General features: G+C 39.5%; 1 protein-coding gene across 15 annotated transcripts in view; it reads left to right on the forward strand.

Moving 5' to 3' along the window:
• The window catches only part of KLHL32 (kelch like family member 32), a 244345-nt gene that overhangs the window by 30017 nt on the left and 195721 nt on the right, over positions 1–18607 (forward strand). For 9 of the 15 annotated variants that reach the window (XM_019830993.3, XM_019830992.3, XM_019830994.3 and 6 more), the window contains one exon: positions 17964–18039. The exons of 1 other annotated variant lie outside the window; for it this stretch is intronic. In XM_019830993.3, the coding sequence (XP_019686552.1) occupies positions 18017–18039 (23 nt within the window). In that variant the 5' untranslated portion in view covers positions 17964–18016. Of the gene's footprint in view, positions 1–7367; positions 7472–10562; positions 10626–14319; positions 14389–17963; positions 18040–18607 lie in introns of those variants that run through there. 5 more of the 15 variants (XM_045057865.1, XM_045057864.1, XM_045057868.1 and 2 more) reach the window with 5 other exon arrangements.

Raw genomic sequence — 18607 nt, forward strand, 5'->3', positions numbered from 1 at the left:
AGATGAGAAGTTCAACACACACAAGAACTTGGAGTATAAGTTATACGTTTGTACTAGCTGGAGACACAGGAGAGCTTACTGGTTAAAAAGGGTAGGTTCTGGAGGTAGACTGCCTGGGTTTTCACCCTGGCTTCCATACTGATTGTGTCACCTTCATGAAGTTCTTAATTTCTTCAAACCTCAATTTTGTAATCAGTAAAATGGGTATAGAAGTGGAACTTTCTGTTAAAAGGCTTCCTGTTAAGGATAGCAGATTGAATACATGTCTGTTTCTCTAGCTGGTACAGGGTTCTTGCCAGAAGTATAACTGGAAAATCTTTGGCTGTGTTGTATTTCTAATCTAGAAAGTCTTCTCCTTTCTCTCTGCATCCTTCGGGGCTCCTCTGCTTAGCCCCCTCCATCATTCTTCTTCTTTTTTTTTTTCTTTAATGTTTTTTTTGAGAGAGAGAGAACAAGAATGTGCATGAACAGGGGAGGGGCAGAGAGAGAGGGAGGGAGAGAGAATCCCATGCAGGCTTGACACTTGGTGCAGAGCTAAGTGAAGTGGAGCCCCATCACACGAACTGTAAGATCATGACCTGAGCCAAAATAGAGTTGAATGTTCAACGCACTGAACCACCCAGGTGTCCCAACCTCCCTCATCATTCTTACTGACAGCCATCTAGCCCTTGGGAAGGCAGTAGGCAGTGTGGTGCAGCAGGATGTAGCAGGGCTGGATTTGAGTCTCAGCTTCACAATTACCATTTTTTGTTTTTGTTTTTTAATCTCAAAGCAGTTCAGCTTGCTGAGCTTCAGCTTTTGCTTCTGAAAAATGGACCCATTTAGTTCTTACATTGCTAGATCATTGTAATTAAATGTAATAGTACATGCACTCCTAGCCTTCTTATTTAGGCACTTGGAGGGGTGCCTGGGTGACTCAGTCAGTTAAGCGTCTGTCTTCGGCTCAGGTGATCTCATGGTTTGTGGGTTCGAGCCCTGTGTTGGGCTCCGTGCTGACAGCTCAGAGCCTGGAGCCTGCTTCAGATTCTGTGTCTCCCTCTTTCTCTCTGCCCCTCCTCTGATTGTGTGCTCGCTCTCTCTCTCTCTCTCTCTCTCTCTCAAAAAAAAAAAAAATTAAAAAAATTTAGACACTTGGACTCTAGAGTTCTAATGCTTCTTGTGGATGTTCTTGTGTAGCTTCTAATGCTCCCTTTTCAAGGGAAAAAAATAGTAGTATATTAATAAACATATTGATTTAAGGTACCACCTCAGTTTTAGAAATTTAAAATGAGAAAGATTGTACATCTCTCATTAGAAGAAAATTCAAACTATCTTTTACTATTAGAATACTGCAAATGTGGACGTTATATCTTACTTGGTAAGTTATTTGAAGGGCAGAGACTATTTTTAATTCTTTTGTGTCTGCCATCACCTCTTGTTCAGTGATTCCTGGAAATATATTAACCCTTTAGGAAATACTTGAATGAATGAAGAGTCTGTGTTTTAAAACTCAACAGTAAGACTTTCTCCATTTGAAAGTGGAGTTTGGATTATGCCTATGTTATAGGTTGGGGAACTGTGAACTACATGTTTTCTATTTGTTAGAGGACAATCATTAATCAGAGGAGAATGTTCCTTTACTGTCTGATGAAGAACTTCTTCATAGAGAATTTTCTGATGAAATAAAATGATTATGTAAATGAGGCACACTGATTATTTTTTTGCCATACAATGTTATTTATCATACAAATAATTTGTATACCAGAAAATGCTCAAGATCTACATTGTGCCATCTATAAAGAAGCCGATGGATGGTTTCGTTTTCAGTACTGTAAGAGCTATAAGAATTTCTTTAATAAGAAGTTTTTATGGCAACATTTTTTAAAAGCACCTTAGGATGTTATAATTGCTGGTTAGGTTATTTTGACAAGATGGTGTAACTGATCCGAGCATTTTATGTTTCTATTCATAGACGAGTGATAGAGCTAGAAATTAAATTGAAGTGAGAGCTGGAAAGGGCTGTGCTAATGTGACACAGGGAGCTGCTGTGAACATCGTAGTTTGGTTTATTCCCCAGGGGAACAGCTATATTCATGAGGTGACTATACATACTTTATCCTCTTTCTTACTAGAGAGATTTTGGATATTCAGTGCAGCCTTTTATTCTTCTTAGGGCACGAATTTCATATTATAAACCAAAACGTTGTGATTCAATATATGCAAATAATCTAGCATCAAGATCTCATGTTCTTCATTCTAAAATGGAGATACACTCTGCTTTTATTTTTTCTCCTTTGGGAAATTTTGTGGGAATAATGGTAGCCCCAAGGGATTCGAGATAGGGAGCAAGACTGATGTGGATCCTGCCTATATAGACAGGATGAGCAAATAATTTATCGTTCAAGCTGGAAAACAAAAGAGGACAATAATTACAATAATTAGTAATTATACTGGGACAGTGGGCAAAACCGGGATTACCCCTAAGGGGAATGGTCACCCACTTAAGGAGCTCACTGCTTGGGGTTGAGGCTATGGGTAGAAATGAGGCTGAGGCAATAGAGTCTGCCTTTCTAAACAAGTAATTGTAGATAGTGCTGATTATGGGGTAGGTATGGATGCATTGGTGCTATTGGAGCGTGTCCAAGAGTAATTAACTCAGACCTGGGGATATCAGGGAAGGCTCCCCAGAGGAAGTGACACCTGAGATTTGCAGGATGAATAGGAGCTAACCAGGCAAAGCAGAGGGGTAGAGAGTCCTGGGCAGAGGACATGACAGGTACCAGTGCCCCGAAGAGAGAGAATAGTTCAACATGGACGAACAGATCTGCATGACTGTGACCAGGAAACAAGAAGTCAAATGGCAGGACACAATGCTGGAAATGTTGGCAGGGGTCCATTGAAGGGAATTTGACTTAATACCAACAGTTTTAAGCAGAGCAGTGAGATGATCAGATGGTGAAGGATTCTGCCTATATTCGTTTGAATGCCAGGTACCTGGGTATCGTGGCTGAAGCTGGGTCTCTACATCCCCCAGCATGTGGAGATGGGTGGTTGTTTCTCCCTTCCCTCTGTGGGTGGATCTGGCAACAGGACTGAGTTGGAAAGACATTTGTGGTCTTTGTGTGGAGTTACCTATAGAAGGACTGGTGGAGTTACCTATAGAAGACAGCTTCGTAGAAGCCCCCTGAGGAAGATAATAACCTGAAGTAAGGCAGGAAGTGTGCAGATGCACATAGGTTTACCGTGGAGACAGACTTTTGGAAGGTGGCAGGTGCTTTAGGCAGTACTTCCACACCCTGGACCCTCATCCCTGTGCTTGGGCCTCCTCGGTACTTAAGAAACCCTAGAAGAAGATGGCTCTCTGGTGGAACACACAAACTGAATGCCTAGAAGTCGGAGCAACTCCCCAGAGGGACTTTCCTCAAAGAGTGGTGGGTTTTACACCTGGAGAAAGGTGAGCACTGACTGGAAAAGTGACAGCGGTGGGCCAAGTACTCCTACGGAGCAGTGGAGGACAGGCAACTGCTCAGGCCAGGGGTCCTAGAAGGTTGATGGTTTCTCAGAGTCACCTGTGGCCCAGCTTTGAGTGGAGCATGGGCTGTCCCAGCCCTGGAGGTAGGGGCTCAGTGGGCACAGCACAGCCTGTGAGCTGAAGAGAAGCTCTGAAGAGACTGGTGGATGGAGGCAGCAGTGTCTGGAGAAGACTCATTTCCACCATGCAGCAGAATGGTGATGGCAAGGACCCACTCTTGGTGGGCTGTGCCCACCCTTGGGAACTGTATTAGTCTGCTAGGGCTGCCTTAACAAACTCCCACAGACCAGGTGGCCTAAATGGCAGAAATTTATTTTCTCTTGGTTCTGGAGGCTGTAAATTGGAAATAAAGATGTTGGCAGAGTTGGTTTCTTCTGAGGCCTGTTTTCTTGGCTTGTAGATGGCCATCTTTTTGCTGTGTCCTCACATACTTGTTTCCTCTGTGCTTGCATGTGTCCTAAGCTCTTTTTTTTAAATGTTTATTTATTTTTGAGACAGAGAGAGACAGAGAGAGAGAGTGCGCATATGTGAGTGGAGAGGTGCAGAGGGAGAGGAAGAGAGAGAATCCTAAGCAGGTTCCGCACTGTCAGTACAGTGCCTCATGTGTGAACCACAAGATCATGATCTGAGCCAAAATCCAGAGTCAGACGCTTAACTGACTGAGCCACCCAGGCACCCCCTAAGCTCTTCTTATAAGGACACCAGTGATACTACATTAGAAGTCACCCATATAACCTCTTTTTACCTTAACTACCTCTCTAAAAGCCTTATCTCTAAACATAGTCTCACTTTAAGGGAATGGAGGTCAGGACTTGGATGTGCAACCTTGGCAGGGACATAGTTGAGCCATAGCAGGGACCTCCTTGAGAGATAGCAGTCAGTGGTGGTTGTAGGTCCTCATGCCCTGCTGGTGGCTTCTGTGGCTCAGGTAAGCTTAGGGCCATTTTTGTTTGTTTCAGAACAACCTCAGATGTGTTATGGCCCCATTTTTGACTTCCAGTGATTGATATACTACCTCGCATAGTAACTTATTCAGTCTTTGGCCATTTTAGATTATTGGAAACTTTCTTCATTTTGAGTTGGAGGTGATGTTGCCTTAGCATTCCAGCCTGGGGACTTTGTACTCACAGCTCTCGGTCTTGATCTCTTCAGCACTTCAGGGTGTGACTGTGTTCTGGAATACATTCCCTTTGTTAGTGTTAATTGTGTTAGTGTTAATGTTATTATTAAGAGTGTGGCCTCTGGAGCCGGTCTGCTGGTTTGGAAACTTGATTTCCCTACTTCACAGTTGTGTGGCTTTCAGCAAATTACCTGACCTCTTTATGACTTAGTATCCTGATCCATAAAAAGAAAGAGTAAAGTGCCTAATGAATTAAAGAAGAGCAGGAAGGCACCTCCTATGCTGGACACTTGCTAAGTGCTGTCACCTGCATCATTACTATGGCCTCCCTTGAATGTGGCCCTGAGGAACAACTGCATTGCCACACACGTGAGGGTCTGTGCAGGTGGGGAGGACCAGCGTTTCCCCTCCTCTTCTCATATCACCTGAGTGTCTATCAGTTTTTCTTCCCCTAATCTCTTGATGAGTTGTCTTTTATTGGTGGTAATAACAACCAGTGTTTATCAAGTACTTTACAGTTTCAGAGTGCTTTTGCTTTTGGTTTTATTCCCATACTGGCCCTGAGAGGTATAGTTTATTATTGTCCCAATTTTCTATCTGAAGCAGCTGTGTCTTGGCATACATTGACTTGCCTAAAGTTATTATGTCTGGTAAGAACTGGATGGGGACACAAATGGAAACCTCCTTTTCTTGTTTACCCATGTTTTTAATTACGCACATTAAAGTACGTGTTTATCATAGGAACATTAGAAAGTACGGATGACCAAAAGTTTTAAAATCTTGCACATGACAGTAATCATTATTAATATCTGAAATATGTATTTTTACAAAGGCAGTTTTATATAACACAGTATGTATTGATTTATTACTTGGTTTTCTCTTAAAACATGTTAAGTATTTTCTCATGTTAATAAGTATGTATCGGGCACCTGGGTGGCTCAGTCGGTTTAAGCATCTGACTTCGGCTCAGGTCATGATCTTGCGGTTCATGGGTTCAAGCCCTGCATTGGGCTCTGTGCTGGAGCCAGCTTCGGATTCTGTGCCTTCCTCTCTCTCTGTCCCTCCCCTGTTCATGCTCTGTCTGTGTCTCTCTCAAGAATAAATAAACATTAAAAAAAATTTTTTTTAAAAGTATGTATCTGCCACATCATTTTATTTTATTTTTATTTTTTTTTTTTTTAGAGTGAGAAAGCATGAATGGGGGTGAGAGGGGCAGAGGGAGGGAGGAAGGGAGGGAGACAGAGAGAGACAGAGAGAGAGAGAGAGAGAGAGAGAGAGTGTGTCTCAAGCAGGCTCCATGCTCATTGGAGCCCGACCCCATGATCCTGGGGTCCTGGGACCTGAATGGAAATCAAAAATCAGGTGCTCAACTGACTGAGCCACCCAGGCACCCTCTACATTGTCATTTTAAATTACTGCTTGGTTCTTCATTGAAGGATATAGACTATTCAATTCATTTCCTAACATACAGATTGCTTCCATTTTTTGCTCATATGAACAACACTCCAGTGAACCCCCTTGAGCATATATCTTTGCACACTTACCTAATTATTTCCATAGGATGGGTTTTTAGATGTGGAATTTCTAGATCAAAGCCCTTGCCCATTTTTAAGGCCTTTGATACATATGTACAGATTGGCCCCTGGAATGAGTACCCATTTAAACACTCACCTGTGTGTATAAAAACATCATTTTCCTTGTTCCCATTAGCCATCATCATTCTTTGCCAAGGCAATTGGAAGGAAATGGCATCTTATTGTTGATTTATTTACATTTTTGTTACTAACCAGAGAAAACATTTTTGTTTACTGTTCCTTTATATCTCTACTCTGGTGATTTGCCTGTTTAAGCTCTTGTCCTTTATTTCCTATGAAGATATTCATCTTTTTCTTATTGATGTGTAAATATTTTATATATTGAAAATATTAATGAATTATCTTCTGTTTCATGCTCCTATGACAACTCTTCATAGTTGTACAAATTCCTAGGTTTATTTTTTTTAATCTCATGTGACTCTTGAGTTATACTTCCTCCATTCTGATAATTATTTTTTTAATGAAATACAGGAACATTTCTGGAGTCCTGTGAACCTCATCTTGTCCAATTCTACCTGAGGCTGACTGTGTCATCTAAAATGTTCAATTTTACTCCCAGCCATTCTCTTATCTACACTTTTGTAGAGTGTGCCCTCCATCCAGGATATTTCCATGCAGGAGGTGGGGAAGAAGAGTCAAACTAATGTTGACTCTGTACCAAGCACTATACTAAATGCTTTCAAATATATAAAATGTTAAATAGTACAGAAGACCTGGAAGCTTTGCTGCATGTGCTTCCATAGATTTCATGGATATTGGATCTCCTGTCCCAACTATTTGAGATGTGGTTACATGTCTGTCACCATATTGAAAACAATGGGTGATTCAGTGTGTTCCATAATTTAAAGACTTTGCTCTCTCCCATTGTCAATATCTATTTATCTGGGATTATTCTGCTGGGCCAGCTTACACTGGGTGTGTATCCTGGCAACCTTAGGTGAGATTCATCTCCAAAAGATATTTAACTCTTACCCCTCTCTCACAGGATTATAACTCCATTTATCATTATACACATAGTTACGTCTTACGTTGTTAAGAAGAATTTACTGATTATATTTCTTCTATAATTTCCATATAATCTATACATTTTGATTTTAGATATTTCCGTAAAAGTAGTAATTTTATGATTTTTTTTAATAAGGTTTGGAGGTGGAGCAGCAGAATTAAGAATACACGCTGTAGAGTCAAACAACCTAGGTTTTGATCCCTGACTCTATCAATTCCTCTCCAATCCTGTCACTTTTGGTGAGTTACTTACACCCCAGATTTCTTGTCAGTAAAGTTACAACAATAATATCATCCACATAAAGTTATTGTGAGGATTAAATGAGATCATGCATGTAAAGTACTTCTTTGTATAATAGCAGTCAGAGAAAGCTTTTGACTCCTGGTAGTGGGTGAAGTGGTTATTATTTTGAATTATTATTCATTTATTTTTACTTATTATTAGAAAGAGAGAGAGAGCATGTGTTTGTGGGGGGGGGGCAAGGGGGGGGGGTGGAAACAGAGAATTCCAAGCAGGTTCTGTGCTGTCCACATGGAGTCTGATGCAGGGCTCGATCTCACAACTGTGAGATCATGATCTGAGCCAAAACCAAGAGTTGGATGCTAAACCAACTGAGCCACCCAGACACCCTTGAATTATTTTTTTTTAAGTTTATTTATTTATTTTGAGATGGGGGAGGGGCAGGGAGAGAGGGAGAGAGAGAACCCTAAGTAGTTCTGTGCTGACAGCTGACATAGGGCTCAATCTCACAGACTGTGAGATCATAACCTGAGCCGAAATCAAGAGTTGGACACTTAATGCACTGAGCCACCCAGGTGTCTCTATTTCAAATTATTTTTAATTATAACTTATCATACCAGTTGTTTAATAGAAAGGTCTTAAAGTTATGATCTCAGGAATATGTTCTGAATAAGTCTTTTATATACTAAAAGGATGGTAAGGTTTTGCAAAAATGGGGTAATTTTGTTTGGTTGACCTAAATTGCTATTTAGGTGGTAAACTGTACTTTAATCATACATTGGAGCTTTTCTATTACAGTTAGATCATCTCACTTCTTTTTATTGGAGGGAGAACTTAGTCACCTTTACTCTCTGAAAGGGCACAAGCATCCCTGTTAAATTTCAGGAATGGATATTCCATATAGGAAAGTGTGCTAGTGGGGTACCCTTAAATGTTTGCCTTTAGACTAAAGGGATTTCTAATATCATTTATTAGACACCATACAGTGATGTACTGATGTGAAAACTGTACTGATTTACTGGTATTAGAAATATGAAATATTTCAATTTATGAAATAAGAATTAAAGATAAATTATCACCATATGTAATACATAAATAAAATAATGATTGGGACTGTTGGCATGTATCCTAATTATTTTATGCTCCAAAGTAACATTTCCTTTTTCATATATATATATATATATATATATATATATATATATGTTTTATTTATTTATTTTTGAGAGAGAGAGTGACAGAGAGACAGAGAGAGAGAGATGGACAGAGGGTCCGTAGTCAGCTCCACGCTGACAGGAGAGAGCAAGATGCGGGGCTGAAACTCATAAACTGGGATCATGACCTGAGCTGAAGTCGGATGCTTAACTGACTGAGCCACCTAGGTACCCCTCCTTTTAAGACATATTAACTTGAGGGGGTGCATGTGTATCTCAATTGGTTAAAAGTCTGACTCTTGATTTCAGCTTAGGTTATGATCTCATGGTTCATGGGATCGAGCCCTGGGTCGGGCTCTAAGCTGGTAGTGCGGAGCCTGTTTGAGATTCTCTCTCTGCCCCTTCCCCCTTAAAGTAAATAAATAAATTAAAAAAAAAAAAAAGACATATTGATGTAATCTGATGTTTGAAATTAACAAGCCTTTCAGTTTACTGAAGAATCATCTAATGTAACTAGTTTTTGATGCTAAAGACTTACACCTATAATTCACATATTTTTCAATCTCTTGGCTTTGTTCCTATAAATTCTTTGTTCCTGTAGACTCTTGCATTTTACTTCTGCCTGCTTAAGAGTTGGTGATACTTCCCTTTAATTACTATAAATTTCTCAGATCAAAAATAATTAGTATTTTAAAAAATTGTCAAGTATTTCTAAAGCATAATACTAAAATATTATTAAACAAATATACAATAATAGCAAGAATAAACTGTTTTGGGGTGCCTGGGTGGCTCAATTGGTTAAGTGTCCAACTTTGGCTCAGGTCATGATCTCACGGTTTCTGAGTTCGAGCCCTGTGTCGGATTCTGTGCTGACAGCTCGGAGCCTGGATCCTGCTTTGGATACTGTCTGTCTGTCTGTCTCTGTCTCTCTCTCTCTCTGACCCTCCCCTGCTCATGCTCTGTCTCTTTCTCTCAAAAATGAATAAACTTAAAAAAAAATAAAAAAAATAAACAAAAAAAGAATAAACTTTTTATTCTTCTTATATATTGGTAGGTTTGGTGCACATCCTAATTACATTTTATTAGTGTAATTAAGGAAGCTTAATATTTAATTATCTTATGTTCATTTTATTAGCCTAGATTAATTCATCTAGTATGTCTTTCTTTGCATGTACCCCTAAATGGTATAATTAACATAGCTTAATTTTTCATATCTCATGTTTGTTAATTATATGAACCTGGATTAGTCTACCTGGTCTTTCTTTTTTTTAAGTTTATTTATTTTGAGAGAAAGAGAACATAGGTGTGCTCACATGTGAGCATGTGGGGGAGGGGCAGAGAGAGAGGGAGAGAGAGAATTGCAAACAGGCTGCATACCTTCAGTGCAGAGCCTGACGTGGAGCTCAATCTCACGAACCATAAGATCATGACCTGAGCCGAAATCAAGAGTTGGACATTCAACTGACCAAGCAACCCAGGCATCCTTTCTGGTCTTTCTTTTGCATGTAACCTCTAAGATACTTATTTTTTTTCTTTTCTTTCCCCTTTCACACTATTACGGTTTAATAAGTTTTTTTTCCTTTGTAAATACTATGTTTTCAATGTTTACTTAAAAAAGAAATCTAAGCAGGGGCGCCTGGGTGGCTCAGTTGGTTAAGTGCCTGACTTCAGCTTAGGTCATGATCTCGTGGTCCATGAGTTCAAGCCCCCCACCGTCAAGCTCTGTGCTGACAGCTCAGAGCCTCGAGGCTGCTTTCGTTCTGTGTTTCCCTCTTTCTCTGCCCCTCCCCAACTCTCACTCTGTCTCTCTCCTTCTCAAAAATAAATAAACATTAAAAAAATGAAAAAAAATTCTGAGTGAAGCTCTGGCAACCTGGAAACATTTTAATGAAAGTGAAACTATAAAGGTTAAACCTTTTTAATCTTGTGTACCAAGCAGATTTTATTTGAAAAGAAGCTCACCAGTAAAAGAGGGGATTCCACCAACGAACATTTCCTAAGGGTAAGGCCAATGAATGATTTTGATATGTCAAAGAATTGCTGTGGTTTTGAGAAATGTTTCCTGCATTTCCAAGGTGAGTGCAAGCTTCTGCTAGAGATTGCTGCCATATGCATTTTTGGCATTAAAAAAATTTTAGTGCCATGTAAGTAAAAAAAAATTTTACTTAGCATGTAAACTACATTAGCAAAAAATGAAGCAAAGGTAAAAATTCACCCACATACCTGTCATCTGAGCAATTCACTATATGATTCACATTTGTATGTATAATAAAGGGAGATGCATTGAGGTTTACTGAGGCCCTATGATTTGTCAGTCTTTGAACTAGGTGTGCCATGCATTATAAAAGCCTTGTGACAAGGTGGTATTATCTGTATTTTTAGAAAATGGAAAAATTGAGACTTAAAGAAGGTAAGTGACTAGCCCTTAGTAACATGGCAGCACATGATATGTGAATGTGGGGCTCCATTTTATAAAATATTTATTTTGTGTTCACAGGCTACATTTATTTGGTCTATTTTTAAGTACAAAGACTGAAATTCCTGTTACTAATCTTTTGGGGGAGATAGCATGTTTTGGGAAGTATCACAGCCAATCTTTACACTGATAAATGGAAAGTACTGTATCTGCATTGTGTTTTTATAGTAGTTATGCTGCAGGGGAAAATCCCTTCTTTCTTTCCCAAGTTCATTTAGCTGAGCCAAGAAGCTGATCAAAAGATACTTAAAATTTAAACACGTTTTCTTAACCATTTTTATAAATATATTTCATGCCTTTAAATGATATCTAGTGACATCAGTAAATTCTCTCTTTACCAAAATAATGTTTTTTTACACATTTAGTGGTTGACCACTAAGCCAGAGGCATAAATAGCATTTGCCTCCTCATATAATGAATTTGTATGGAAAACCATTTAAAACTGAGTCTTCAGGGGGCACTGGATAGCTTAGTAGGTTAAGCTTGGCTCACTCAGGTCACGATCTCACAGTTTCTGAGTTTGAGCCCCACACCAGGCTCTGCCCTGACAGGGTGGATCTTGCTTTGGATCCCCTCTCCCTGGCTATCTGCCCCTCCCTCACTTGCACTCTTCCTCTCTCAGAAATAAATAAACCTTGAAGAAAAAAAACTGAGTCTTTAGGTGCTTGGCCTTTTAAGGAATGTAGAGGAAACAGTATTAAATGCCATAAAAATATGTACATTAGTTATCTAAACCTGTTTTTTGGGGGAGTTCTTGGAGTGCATTTTCCCCTAGAAGCAGTAGCTAAAATTTAAATGATAAGTTTTCAGATGAGCTCATAATAAATGAATAGGTATGTCTCCATGTGTTTTTAAAGCAACAAAGGTCCCCTCCTTTTTTTCCCCCAAACAAAATTTTATGTAGGAACTCTATTTGAATTTCTTGGGAATCTTTTAACCTAAGTTGAGTTAGCTTAAATAAACAAAGAATTTATTTTTTTTTTTAATTTTTTTTTCAACGTTTATTTATTTTTGGGACAGAGAGAGACAGAGCATGAACGGGGGAGGGGCAGAGAGAAAGGGAGACACAGAATCGGAAACAGGCTCCAGGCTCTGAGCCATCAGCCCAGAGCCTGACGCGGGGCTCGAACTCACGGACCGCGAGATTGTGACCTGGCTGAAGTCGGACGCTCAACCGACTGCGCCACCCAGGTGCCCCGGAAACAAAGAATTTATTATGAGGATCTAGGTTGTTTCATGTATGCCCACAGCAGGAGTGCAGGGAAGATCCAGAATGTCCTGTTTCCACCTCTTGCCTCTTTTTCTCTGTATGCCTGCTTCTTTTCCCTGCATAATTACTTTCTTGGTTTCCAGTCCACATGGCAGAAAACAGAGCTGAGGCTAAGTTGAGACAGGTAAGGTGAAAAATTTGAGAAATCACTGGAAAACTCAGTGATTAAGGTAAATAGTATGTATATTTTAAATTTTGTATAGCGTTTTATTCAGTTCCACTGATCCATTCTTTAATCACTTTACCTGATAAATCATCTGTTCAGCTTCAGCTTTTGTTAAGCAGATAAAAATGTTAAAGTCTATAAAATCAACATGCATCTTACTTTCACTTATTTAAATGAGATTTATACAGATTAGAAGGTTATTTAATTGTGGTCTCAGTAAGACCTTTAATACTTTTCAACTTTCAATCAAGTACAATCTATCATACATAGATTGTGCAATATCCTCCTAAAGGTTCATATATTAACTTGTATTTTTTAAGTTTTTATTTAAATTACAGTTAATTAACATATAGTGTAATATTAGTTTCAGGTCTACAATTTAATGATTTAACACTTACATACAACACCTTGTGCTTATCACAAGTGCCCTCCTTAATCCCCATCACCTATTTAATTCATCCCCCTTCCCACCTCCCCTGTGGTAACCATTGATTTGTTCTCTATAGTTAAGAGTCTGTTTCTTGTTTTGCCTCTCTCTCTCTCTCTTTTTCCCGATGCTGGTTTGTTTTGTTTCTTAAATAATACATATGAATGAAATCATATGGTATTTGTCTTTCTCTGACTGATTTATTTCACTTAGCATAATACTCCCTACCTCCATCCACATGATTGCAAATGGCAAGATTTCATTCTTTTTATGGCTGAGTAATATTCCTTTGTATACATATACCACATCTTCTCAAAATAAATAATATTTTAATATAACATTTCAAGGTGATGATAAGCAAAACATCAAAATTTTAAGTAGAGATAGGATTAGCATAAAAATAGCCACCGACATCATTTCCCGTATTGTTTTCTATTTGTAAGTAAGCAGTCCAATTGATCTGGAGACTGGTGATTCCAATTCTAAATCCCAGGGAAGGGGTCTGGTTGGCTTAGCTTGCTATTAGGTCCAGACTCGTAGACCAGTCAGTTAAGGCCTGGTGGTGGGAGGTGCTTGGTTGCCAGCAGAACCTTGTGGGAGGCTGGGCAGGGACAGGTATGCACTCTACAAAAATACCAAGTTCATGCATGTGAGGAGACTGATTGGGGTTGAGTGAGATGGGGAACTTGACACTCAGTCTGTCTCTCTCTACTTAAGATTTCTCCTTAGACACCACTATTGAACTTATCAAGCACTGAAGGGGAGAGTGGAACCCATTTGAACAGAGAATTCAGTGTCAGCCAACCAATGAGTTAGTGCTAGCCATGTATAAGACCCAGGGGCCAAGTACTTGGCATGGTTGTTCAGGATGATATCTGATGAAGGCAAGTAGATGTGATCCCTCAGACAGGAAACCAGAGGGGTTTTGATGTTAGGGAGAGGTTGATTGCGTGAACTAGTGATTACTCTTATAGGGTGAGCCAAAGAGTTGGAAGTTCCCTTTTGTTCCTTTGAGGACTCTAGCACCTTTCCAATAACCTTCAAACCACAGCCAGAGCAATCTTTTTAAAATGCAAATTTCATCATTCAAGTCTCTCACTTTAAAACCTTCTGTGGACTCCCACTGATTTTAGGACAGAGACCAATATTCTCATTCCCTCCCTGTCTGTCTCTCTCTCTCTCTCTCTTTTTAAGTAATCTCTGTGGCCAATGTGGGGCTCAAAATCATGACCCCAGGATCAAGAGTTGCATGCTCCCCCTACTGAGCCAGCCAGGAGCCCTGAGACCAGTATTCTTAATACTGCTTGTGTAGTCTGCACTCTGGCCTCTAACAGGCCCTGCTTCTTTCTGCTTTTAGGACCTTTGCACAGGCTGTTGACTCTGCCCAGGGCACCTCCCAACCACCCTTCTTCCCACCCCTCCCCAGGTAATCATTATCTTTGAGAGATCAACTTGGATGTTCCATCCTCAGGGAAGTCCCTTCCCTGATTACACAGGATGAGCCAAGTTCTCTGCTGTGTTAATAATCAATCATAAGTAACAATAAAACAACAACAATAATAATAACAGCTAACTGTCATGGGACAGATAGTTGCTGAGACTTGTTTAATACTCACAACAACACAATGAGGTAGGTGTTACTATTTTTACGTGAGGAAACTGCTTAGAGCCCATGGCATGTATCACAATTAAGGTTAAAGAATGAATTAAACAGTCCCTGGCAGTGGCCAGGATGGGGCTGAAGGGCAGACTTTTGTTTAAAAAGGAAGGGCTAGGGGGGCGCCTGGGTGGCGCAGTCGGTTGAGCGTCCGACTTTAGCCAGGTCACGATCTCGCGGTCCGTGAGTTCGAGCCCCGCGTCAGGCTCTGGGCTGATGGCTCGGAGCCTGGAGCCTGTTTCCGATTCTGTGTCTCCCGCTCTCTCTGCCCCTCCCCCGTTCATGCTCTGTCTCTCTCTGTCCCAAAAATAAATAAACGTTGAAAAAAAAAAATTAAAAAAAAAAAAAAAAAAAGGAAGGGCTAGGAGTTGGTCTTGAGGCTATGTTTGTGAAGCGGAGCTCGCTGCGGCCTGGGGGCAATGTGCTTACTTAGGATGTCTTTGAGAAGAGATCAGTGATGATTATGAAGGCTAAAACACTCTCAAGCCGCTTCTTGCTGTCTACCATGTCCACTGTTAGCCCTATGAGAGGAAGAACTCCTACATTAGCTGTTGTATCCTAGGAACTCAGCTCTTGGTCTTACATAAACTAGTTCCTCAGTAAGTATTTTATGTATCATTCAAAAAAATCTCCAAAACTTTGGAAGTGTTTTTGAAGTATTTTATGTATCATTCAAAAAAATCTCCAAAACTTTGGAAGTGTTTTTGAGCAAGCTGCATTTGAATTGTATCCTAAAGATACAGCACTGATAGTGGGACTTGTTCCCCAGGGATTTAATTTGATCTTGGGCTAAATGGTGGATGCCCAGGACTTGAGGGGACACATGTGTGGACCTTGCTTAGGGAACAGGTGAGCCGAGGGACCAGATCTCAGACCTCAGGAGTGCTGGTCTCTAAAGTGAGGCAAGGCTGAAAGGAGCATTCTGCCCCAAGTAGAAGTAGACAGATCAGAGTCTCATGCTCTTTACACAGGTGGTTACAAAGACTAGTTTGTGGAAGGGGATGTTTTACCTTTATAGTTTGGGGATCATGCATGTGGGAGATGAGGCTGGGATGAGTACATTCTAGACCTCATAGAATAATCTGGTTTTGTGGTGCCAGTGGGCTCAGAAAGCTGCAGATGGTCACTACTGAAAGAGACCCTGAATGTGATTACTCTCAATTCACAGAAAAAGAGCTACCTCACATGCTTCCTGTGCCAAATAGCACTACCCTCAGGGCTTATGTGATTGTATACCTCACGGGGTGTGAGCAGCTCTGAGAGCTAGATGCCTGGAGAGCAACTCAAGCCTTTCTTCCTGTAGTTTTTCTCCTGGGACCCTGCCAGGGTGGTCCAGCCATGAATCTATTTCTTGATTCTGAAGAAGGGAAAGGCAGGAGACTGGCCTGGATCTCTTTGGCCTTGTGGGAAGAAGTGAGCACCTTCACTTAGGAAGAAATCCATATCCCTCCCTGCTACAGGAAAAATACAAGGAAGTGGGAGGAGGAAGGTCTGGCTGAGTGAAGTAAACACTTCATTTAAGGGAAACTTAAAATATGAAGTATACCTAATAAAATGTAAAAACAAATGTTACTTATACAAAACCAAGATTATAACCAAGGATACAAATTATGTAAAAGTATATATAGTAAAGAGTAAATAACATATAGTAAAAATAGTAAATAATAGATAACAATAAACCTTTTCAAAGGCGATCCTTTGACTCATTTTAATTCACCTTTAAAAAGGTGTCCATTTCACTAAACTTTGTAGAGTATAGCATGTTCTATTTAGATAATTTCTTGAGGAGAGCCAATTTAGTGAGTTGGTCTCCAAATAGCAAGGGACTTTAATTTATCTTGTGATTTTTAATAGTGTTTGGAATCTGAAAAATATCGAGTTAAATGTGTCCTTTAATTTTGGATTCTTTTAACTTTTAGGATTCTTGTTCTCCATGTGTCTAATTATTGGGAGCATTTACAAGACTGTCAGAAAGATAAGGTTCCCCCCCCCCCCCCCCCGCTTCTCTGTGATAATAAATGTTCTTTTGCCATTGTAAAGCTGAAGTGTCCATCTCTGTTAGTGTTTGCATTAGCCTGTAAGAGCCTGAAGTTTATAACCTAGATTCTGGAGAGAAACTAGCAGTGATAGGTTGCTAGGAAAATCTCTCAGCTAATTAAACAACGTGTCTTGAATTATTCTGAGCCTCTGTCCTGCTCAGTAATCCTGGATCAGTTGAAAATGAGGCTCATTTTTAGGTTTGTCAAAACATAAATTAGAAATAAATGAAAGTCTAGACATCCTATTTTCAATAATTAAAGAAAACCAGAAATAAAAAAATATAATTGTATGAAAATGTTCAAAACAATTTGATGTTCAGGAACAATGGAATACTTAAAGAAATTATGATATATCCAAATACTGTATTTTAGTTAGGTTAGAAATCATAGCTCCCTCTTTTATACAAATCAGTAGAAATAGGTACAGTTTAATATTTTTACCCTGTTACCACTTTTCAAAATAAAAATGGGACAGAAGGGAGCCTGTTTAAGATTATCCAGATTGGAATTAATTTTGCGACTTGAATATATTAGAAAATGGGAGTTAGATCCTCTAATGAGGACCAGGCCCCAGACTATTCAAATAATTTACTTTTCTGTTTGGAGTTATATGAGTGATTGAGAAGAAAGTCTGAGAGGAGGTTCACGATGTGGTGGGGGCAGGGGGGGTGATTAAATGAGTATATAGCCAAGGAGCTGTTTTAAGCCTGACAACTTCATTCTCTTTTATATTTCCAGTTGTGCTAATCCTAAATCTGCTGTAAGAACCTGTTTTCCATTTCCTACTAATTTTCACCCTCTCTAGATGTTATTTTTTGAGCAGTTTTCAGAAATCTGCTCCTTGATAGAAAATTATCTTTCTGTAGATACTTAGCCAAGACATACTTGGTTTTAACTTAATTTCACTAATATTCATGTTTGGAAGAAAAGTAAAATTGCTATAAAGGACAAGTCAACTAGTATTTGTGGTGTAGACCTTTGTAGCTTTATTTTATTAAATCTTAATTTTTCCCTTTGGCCATCTGATGTTTTAATTTTTATTATAACCTTTAATTTAGCTATTGTTGGTTCTTAAACACATTTTCCTGCTTAGTCTCTGAAATTCCAGTGAGGGGAAAAAAACAATGTAAAAAACATGCCAGGCCATTTCTTATTAAAGAGCATTCAGTCAAAAAGTTGAATCTGGACTATAAAACTCCCCTAGGTGCCTCCATGGGGTTCTAAAGCATTCGCATCATGAAGGCCCAGAGTGTGCTTTTTTTGCCTTTAGCTCACTGTGCTTTTCTTTCTTGTCTTTTTATTCAGCTGGAATGCTTACAAACTGCTAAGGCTGAGATCCTGAGGAACCCAGCTGGAGAATGCCGTCTGAACGCTGCCTGAGGTTGGGCCTGTAGGATGCTTCCTTGCTTGGTGTAGTGAACCCCGAAATAGTTACCCTGCACATCCCAGGGCTTAGTACAGAGCAAGGCTCAAGACGTATTTGAAGGAATTAAGTAAACCAGTTAGAGTGTGTATGAGTTTAGTGTCACAGCACATGGGTTAACCACTGTGATCTATTTACGGGTCAAACCTAGGTACATCTCATGTTCTTTGAATGATACTGTTTACTATATTTTTTTATTTGGAATGTTTAAAAAAAAGAATACTTTTATAAAGGTAGATGATTTAAAAAAGAATCAGAAAACTATACTTGTATAAATATCACCATCATCCCCTTTAAAGCAATCATTCTGGGGAGTATGATATGTATTCTCAAAATACTCTCAACATTCTTCTAATAATTCATTTATTTAACAGATATTTATTGAGCCAAGCACTCTACTTGATGCAGAGCATCCAGCCATGAATAAAAGAGAGAAGGTTCCTGCCTTCATAAAACATATATTCAATGGAGGAAACTGATATCTAACAAATCACACCCAGTAACAATGCAGATATAATTGTGAAAA

This window comes from Felis catus, chromosome B2 (assembly GCF_018350175.1).
Source record: "Felis catus isolate Fca126 chromosome B2, F.catus_Fca126_mat1.0, whole genome shotgun sequence".
Classification (NCBI taxonomy): domain Eukaryota; kingdom Metazoa; phylum Chordata; class Mammalia; order Carnivora; family Felidae; genus Felis; species Felis catus.